A 9,358-nucleotide genomic window follows, 5' to 3' on the forward strand; every position below is an offset into this window, starting at 1 on the left:
TTATATGAAATAAATAATTTGTATGCTTTAAGTATTTATTAATGATTTCAATTTATATAATTTTAATTAAAGTTTTTCTTGTCTCTGTTGTAAAAAAAAATTATAGTTATACACTTCTTATTATGTTTCTACAAAAAAAAAAAAATATATAAATAAATAAAAAATAATAGTGTCCATTATAATTAAAAGAATATTATATTATTTTTAATAGTACCCCTTCTCAGAATATTACCATTTTAATGATCTACGTTATGGAAAAAAAAGTTAAGTTACTGTTATTCTTTAAAATTTATAGTTTTATCTTTTTAAGTTGGATATGTTATTTATATAATTATGGGGTATGTTAATATCATTTAAAGTTAAACGTATGACTTATATTCTTCGTGCTTTATTTTTGTTAGTATTTCTTTTTAGTGCGAGATGATTCGTTGAAATGATCCATTTTTTTTTTTTTTTTGCTTTTTCAGGTTATGCATAACAAAATTTTGCCTAAATGCCATACAAATCATCAAAAATTATATGCACGAAATTATCGATTATTGGCAAAATATAAAAAGAATAAGGCTTCAAGTATTGTATGTTTAAAAGAAGGGATACCAAATGGAGTAAACGATGAAAAATATATATATAATAATGATAAATGGGCAACAGAAAAAAGGAAATTATCAAATGGAAATTTATCACAAGGTGCAAAAGTCCACAAAAAAGATGTAATAAATAAGTCTTGTATATTTGAAACAAAAAAATATTCCTATATAGAAAGAAAAATATTCAAGGAACTTGATTATGAGAATTTTATTAAAAACAATAAGACAATCAGTAATAAAGTTTACAAAAAAATAATACGAAAAAAATTGGGATCACTACTGAGTTCACCTATCCTCTTTTTGTTTTTTTTGCTATCAATAGGACTTATATTAGATGTATCCGCAAATTGTGGGTTTATATATGGGATTACTAAGTTATTGAATTTATTTGTAAGTGGATGGTTCCGTACCTTAAATAATATGCTGAATTCTTCTTCTATAAAATGGATATTCCAGCCTTTGAAAAAAGTACCAGAACTTCTAAAGAAGAGTGAGAAAGTTAGGGGAACATTTATTGATGCTGGGAAGGCAGAAGGATATAATTATGCGCCGGTTTTTTTTGGTTATCTAATCTATGTTATACCTTTTATTATATTAGGTATCACACTTATATTAGGAGTTTTTTATTACCATAAAAAAGTTAAGAAATATGAAGTAATTAAATTGAGGAAAAGATAAAATATATAATGTGAAACATATTTCTTTATGTAACGAGGTCTTTAATTTAATATAACAAATGCAATATATTTAAATATTTATTTATTAGTCATACATATAATTCCTTAAATATTATAGTTACACTTATATATACATGTCCTTTTTAGTATATAATAGTTAAAAAATATGTTCTACAGTTCTTGGTGAATTTTAATGTTATAATATTTCTAAATATATATTTTAGTATATTGTTTAATATTAATTATATATTTATGGTTTAATATATATATTTAAAAATATATAGGCATTTCAAGAAAAATATATATTTATGCATTATAATTAATATATAATATGACAATTCATATAATTTTAATGAAGTCTTGAATTAATTTATATTTGCAATATATGAAATAGCACATTCTATTTGTTTTTTTATTTCATCTTAGAATTATTATTTGTTAACACAATTAAACAACAAATTATTCTTTTAAATTGAACAAATTCGTCTTATTTTTTATTCATCGAAATGAAGTTAGTATATTTTATTGCATTTATATAAGTATATTTTCATTAAAACAAACTCTAGAAGTTATTGTTTTATATATGAATTCTTATAAAACTCAACTTAAGGATATTTTAATACAAAGAGTAATATCGTCTGACAAAGAACAAATAATTTACGCTAATATGCATTAATATTTATATGAGCACATTCTTTAATGTAATATATAATACATTTAAACTTTATAAAATTCATATGTATATAAGAATATTATAACTTAAAAATAATACATAAGTTAAATGAATCTTTTTGAAAATATAAAATTTTGTGATTAGAAAGCATAAATATTTATGAGAAAATTAGCAGGACGTTATAATTTTTTCTAATAACTTATACATACAAATATAAACTTATGTTATGTTTGAACGAAAAGTGTATAATATCGATTAATTAAAAAAATACATACATATATAGATCCATATATTACTCAATATCATAGATATATAAAAGAAACATGAATTAAATTATGACAATTTATTAGCATAAACTTCTTATTAAAATATATTCCATCATAAGCATATATTCATATTTTATATCTAAGGGTATAAAAAAAAGACCTACAATTTTTATAAATACAATAGTAGAGGATTATAAATTATAAAAGAAATTATTAAATAAATTTGTATTTTAGAAGGAAGAATATTTTTTTATTTTCTTAAAAAAATATTGAAGAAACAAAAGTGATTTACATTATATAAGTATAACGTTGAACAAATCATCTATTAAACTTTAAATACTTCCAAAATAAATAACATATTTAAAGGAATACAAAAATTAACATAACATCGAATATATAATTGTATTCAAAAAATATTGTAATATTGTTATATATATATATATATATATAAACATAAAACGCGATAGAGTTATTTAATGAGATAATTAGCTATGTGGAAAAAAATGTAAAACTCTTGCGTTTGATATTCTAAGTTTAAAAAAATACGACTAATTTAGATAAATATATTTATAATTAATAAATAAAAGTGCAAAAAAATATTTAGAAACAATGAACATTTCTAAGAAATATGAATACTTTATATAGGTAAATACTTACTGTAATTTTATTATATATAAGATGAATTTTTCATATGTTGGATATGTATTATTATGAACTGTTAAAATTTGTTAACATATATACTAAATGAAAATATTAACTGAGTAAAATATTTTAGCAATTATATTATGAAAGTATAAAAAAACTAAATAAGTGCCTTTATAAATATCGCAATATTACTATAATTTAAAAGAAAATAAATATAATAATGTTAATTTTGGAAAAAAAAAATTTTTCTATGATTTTTTATTTACTTTCATTGATGAGTAATATTTTAGATGAAAAATAAAAAGGTTTTATATATTAGAAATTTAAAATAAAATTTAAAGCACTTCATACATTTATAATTATAAAGTAATATGTTACAACATATGAGGAAAATAAATATCTGAATGAAAAACATCTTTAGTTTAAAAGCATTTTTTTAAGAAAAATCATTTTATTTATGTTAACAGTTTAAATCATTTCTTTAAATTATCTTTCTGAAATAAAATATTTCTAAAAGAATAGATAAAAGATAATATATTTATTTTAAAAATTTTAACAGAAATATTACTAACTAATAAATCGTAGTAAATTATTCAGGTATATTTTTATATTTGTTATATGAATATTATATTCTATAGGTTATTATATTAAATATATTTCATTTTTATATATATTCTTGAATAATCAAATTATGTGCATTATTTCTATGCGAATTTTACCTTTAATTTATTTTGTTTTATTTTGATATCTTTTTAATATTTATATAATTAATTAAAAAATCTTAACAATTCAAGTGGGTTAATGTAAATATTTTTAAAATAGAAATTATTATATATATTAAAATGAATTAAAAATTAAATCTCTCACAAATTATAGACCTAAAAAAAGGATAATCTTTATTTACCTTTAGAACATATATTTGTACATAGATTAGTAAATATATATTAATTCTAATTTACAAATATACAATACACTATAGAATATTACATATGTTTATGTAGTTACTAATGTAATACTATATATAATATAACAAAAAAAATTGGAATTTATATGGTTTTCTACTTTTATTAATATATTGTTATAATAAATAAAATTTTATTATAAATTAACAGTTTATCAAAAATATAATATTTATAAAAATAGAATTATATATAGCAATGCATTATTAATATTGACTACTATTCTAATTATATATAGAACAATGTATAATCTATATTCTCTAGATTCTATCTTTTACGTGATGTCAATACTTCGATATAGTAAGAAAACATATGTATTTTTTTTGTATTTTTTTTAACAGAAATAATAAAGAGAATATTTAATTTCTATGCCATAACAAATAATTAAGTTATAAATTTTTAATATTTAGGAATAAATACAAAATATATTATGTAATGAAAAATAATTTTTTTTTCTTTAATAACATTAAGATAAAATATATATAAAGCATTTATTATTTTATTTTAACTTGTAAATATTGTAGAGCTCATCGTAGTTATATATGTATTATTATAATTAAAAAAAAAAATAAAAATTAATAAAACAAAATTACATAAATAATATATTAGCTTTTATTATCCTAAGAATATCTTATTATTCTTATTATTTTCCTTATAATATATAATATAACAATAAAAATTTATATCATGGAACAAAATATTAAGTCAATCTTATTTATTAAAATTACTCTGTTTATACTTTTAAACTGGTTATGTTATTTTAACAATGTTGTGGTATGAAAATATTAATTAAGGATATTTGTACTTTTTGTATATTTGGTATTTTATTTAAATTAACACTGTTATTCTCCATTATTTTATTTATTCTACTATTTAAAAAATATTTTTGTTATTTTTTTCTTTTTTTTTTAGTGTACTTTCACTACATCTATAAATTACAATTGTAACGTTGGTACAAAATTAGCTTCAAGAGCTCGTAGATTACTAGCAAAATATAAGCAGAATAAGAATTCCTATATAACAGGGTTAAATGAGAATATATCACGCAATGATGGAGTATATGAAAAAAAAAACATGTATAATAAAAAAAAAAGGAACGTGGAAGAAAAGAAGCAATATAATAGATCTTTATTAAATAAGGGGCAATACTATACAGAAATTGTCGATTATAATAATGGAATGTTTGATGGAAAACATTTCCATTTTGAAAAAAAATTGATTAAAAAAATAGATTATGATAATTTTCTTGAAAGAAAAAGGAGAATTAATGATATACTTTTAAAAAAAATAAAATTTAAAAATTACAGAAATATAGTTGCTATATTTTTCATTTTTTCCTTGTTTGCAGTAGCAATAGACATAATACCAAGATTAAGGCCTTTGCATAAAGCTTTTAAATCCAGTAATGAGGGTGATATATTGAAATATATATATGATTTTGTAAATGAATGGGGAGATTCAGTAAATAAATATATTTATATTACATTATATTGTGTACTTATGCTTATATTGATTATAATACTTGTAATGGGAATTTGCAAGATCTTAAGAAATAATGAAAAATATAATAAAATTAAATTGATGGTCCAGTAAAATGAGTAATAAAAGGAGTATATACTTATGTAATTAAGCCTTTAATATTAAGTAATATCTGTAGTATTTTTAGTGATATTCTTAATAAGAATGCATATAATTTCTAAAATATTGTGAATTCTCAAGAGTATAATTATTCGTTTTGATACGTAACAATATATATATATGTTCATCGCTTTTTGTGTATTTAAACGTTTAAAATATTTCTAATTTGTATTTTAATATATAATTTAAGGATAACTAAAAATACTTGTTATAATGATAATATTTGTATAAGTAAACAGACTTCTATGAATAATATATATATGTACATTGAATTGAATAAATAATAGAATTTTTCATAAAATTTTATAGAACTCTGTTAAATTATATTTTAACTAACAATTAATGACTTGTATTCTGTACTTTGTTTTATTAAAAAATTATTATTTCTTAAGATAATTAAATGAAAATATATTATTGGTTTTAAATTAATAATAAACTTGTCTTTTCTAGTATTTTGTAAACCTATGTGATTACTGAATGCTGTAGTGATATATATATGTAATTATATATTTTTACATAGAAAATCACTAATATTTATTTTATATGTTATTTTTTATGAAAAGTATGTAACATAATATATTTAGTGAAAAAATATTCTTAAAATTCTTTTAGTTTTTTTTTATCGTATAATTGTGAAAATACAATTATATAATGAAATAATATTCTTTTTGAATGTGAAAGATTTATGATTGTTTAAAAATTGAGTGTATTATGAAACTTCATAAATAATTGAAGAAAAAAAGAAATTATTACATTATTATTGTTCTTATATATATCGTTGATCCTTTTCTTTTTAATTTATTTTAATTTATGTTATACTGAAAATATATAAATATATTATTTGTAGCTTTTATTTTTTAAATTATTAAAAAATTAAATTTATTAATTAGATATAATCCAATATTAATAGGTAATATTTTTATTTAATTAAAATGTAATAATTAACATTATAAACTCTACTAAGAGAATATAAAATTTTTACATTTTATGAAAGAATTGAAGTATATAAAATATATATAAGTTCGTTACTGAAAATATAATTAAAAGTAATTCTGTTTAATTTTCTATTTATTTTTTTTAAGGCAATATAATCATTGTGTTATACTCTGATAAAAAATTGTTGTGTTTATTCCATTAGTCTTTTATAATAATAAAATATCTTATTTTTATTAGTAATTGTAAAAAGTAGAATTAGAACATATACTTAATGTTTTCAAATTAACAATTGTATAAAAGCATTATTAATAATTATAGCCTGGTCAAATATATTTTATGTTTACATCAAACATATTAGGGGTTAATGGTCATAATATATTTTATCACTTATATTTTGTTTATATATTATTTTATCTTAATTATTATTTCCATGGGTGAATATTTATAGAAAAAGATTTATATCTAGGCATTTGAAATGATAGTTACATAAAAGATATATATAAACTTCATAGATTATGTATATTTTACTACTAACAAAAAGATTATTAATGAATGTTTGCTTAAATATTTCAAAAATTATATAACAATTACTGATAGTTTCTTTACTATTACTTTCATATTTAAATAATATTTACAATATATATATTAAAGTTTTGATATAAGTAATGCAACATAATTGTTGAATTAAAAATAATGAAATGCTTATTTTATAAATAATATATCGTATCTCTTTTTTTTTTACGTAAATTAGTTAATTTTTTTTTTTTTTTGATGAGTTTATGGATAGCATTATTATATTACCCTATTATTATAGTAAGAATAATATGCTTATTTTAGTATCTACTAAATAACTATGGTACCTAATTTTAATTATGCACATATTATTAAAGTGCTATTATAAATTCAATTATTTTTAAATTGTTTTAAATTTATAATAACTCGTTTTAATACAATGAATTTTTATGATTAATGTTTAATAAAAAATATAACAGTTTAGTACATCTTTAAAGGCCCTAATTTATAACTTCTATTCCTTATGTTATTATAATATAAAATCGGGAACTTAAGTACAGAAACGTAAGCCTAAAGCCTAAATAATGTATCTATGAAGTGTACTAACGTTAGTATTTAAATAAAAGAAAATTTTATAAATGTTTTAGGATTTATACTTAGATTTATCATTTGTTTGATTTATTTCTACTTTCATTCTAATTTATATCCTCTCATTCATTGAACTATAAATTTTGTTGTTTATTATTTACAATTTTTTTAATAAAAGAATATTTCCAATTATTAAGTAAAAGAGTTTACCCATTTTGCATTTTTTTTATACGCTCAAAATATTTAAGTAAATACAACTTTTGTAATTTTCTTAGATGTTTTTTCTATTACTTCCTTTATTTATGCACTATTTCTACACTTATCAATCATTTTTGACATATGAATGTATAAAAGTTATCATTACATGCCATTCCCATATCATACCAACTTTTCAACCTTTTATACTCGTTATACGTGGTATATATATATAAGTGAATTCATGATATAAGTGTTTTGTCTACGAATATATTTATTTATATATTAAATTATGCAATTATTTATTTTTTGTTAATATGGAATATTACGTTACAATATGTGTTGGAAATTGAGGAGAACAATGGAAATTTAGTGCCTCCTATTTTTATTATTAAAAAAGTAAAAAGAATAAAGAAATATATATCTGTGTGAAAAAACGGTAAAACAATAAAAAATATTTTTACAAGAACACTTAGAAGAAATAAAAAGAAAAGGAATTATAAAATTTTAGATAATATACATAAAAGAAATGTAGAAGGTAAAAATAAATATAGATTCATTTGAGAATCTCCTGAGAAAAAAAAAATATATATAATAGTATAAAAACTCACTAGAAAATATTTAAATATTTTAAATTTTTATAATAATAGTTAAATATATAGAGTGCTATCATTTCAATTTATATGAAATAAATAATACAAAAATTACAAATATATATTTATGAATAATATTACTAAATGGGATAATGTTAAACATTAAGATAAAAAATTATTATTAACTCATTTTTGAGTGGTAACAATATAATAACTCTTAAGACAATAAATTAAGGGCAATATCATATCTCTACTGTTATATATTAAACAAATGAAGCTCGAGTTATGTAATGAAATCAAGTACACTTTATACTCAGTTATTATATAATATTAAAAACTTTAAAAAATTTACCCTAATAAAGAATTTTATATTTATAGTGTAATTTTAATTGAAGAATGAATTGTTCATATATTCACTAATAAATTAAAATCTAAATAAAAATATTTAATTATATTAGTTATCCTAATTATAGAATTATTATTATGATAAATAAAAATAAATGTAGTAACAACTAAGAAATGTCTTTCTGTTTAAAATAATAAAATATTTTTATGTATTACAAGAAAAAAACAAAAGTACTTTATTAATATATAATATTCTTCATATATTATATAAATTCTATAGCAAAAAATAATGTGTATACGAAAACATTATTTAAACACTAATGTAATGTATTCAAATAAATTGAAAAATCAATTGTAAATTTTTAATTATTAGTGGAAGATTAGGGTCACCATTATATAACTATTCTATGATTTGAGTTAAGGTGAGTTTTAAGTTGTAAATACTGATCTCTTCAGTTTTTTTTTTAGTGATCAAGCTTCATTTTTTTTCTATTATTATTTTTATTTTTCCAATAATCATACTCTTCTTTTAAGAAAAATATAATACGTTTATTTCACGTAGATCTATATAGAAAAATAATTAACTTATTTATCTCTATTTTATGTGTTTTTTACTATACATATTTTTATGTTCCTTAGTCTTCATTTATACATGATGAAATATCTACCTTGGAAATTAAATAGATGAAAAATTTCTAATTACATTCCGTTCATTTGAATATGATATTTATTGTTTTTATTCA

At 18.4% G+C, this 9,358-nt stretch overlaps 2 protein-coding genes across 2 annotated transcripts; both read left to right on the plus strand.

Annotated features, from left to right (window-relative positions):
- Positions 1-251: 251 nt before the first annotated feature.
- PmUG01_03035400 (fam-l protein) lies at positions 252-1,265 on the plus strand (the record flags this gene model as incomplete). The annotated part of the gene is made up of 2 exons (XM_029003091.1): positions 252-338; positions 468-1,265. The coding sequence occupies 2 exons, from the start codon at positions 252-254 to the stop codon at positions 1,263-1,265; spliced, it is 885 nt and encodes a 294-aa protein (XP_028859559.1).
- A 3,229-nt stretch (positions 1,266-4,494) lies between these two features.
- Positions 4,495-5,400, plus strand: PmUG01_03035500 (fam-m protein; the record flags this gene model as incomplete). Its single annotated transcript, XM_029003092.1, has 2 exons — positions 4,495-4,581; positions 4,720-5,400. 2 exons carry the CDS (start codon positions 4,495-4,497, stop codon positions 5,398-5,400), a joined length of 768 nt encoding a protein of 255 aa, XP_028859560.1.
- Between the last annotated feature and the right edge of the window lie 3,958 nt (positions 5,401-9,358).

Source organism: Plasmodium malariae, assembly GCF_900090045.1.
Source record: "Plasmodium malariae genome assembly, chromosome: 3".
NCBI lineage: Eukaryota > Apicomplexa > Aconoidasida > Haemosporida > Plasmodiidae > Plasmodium > Plasmodium malariae.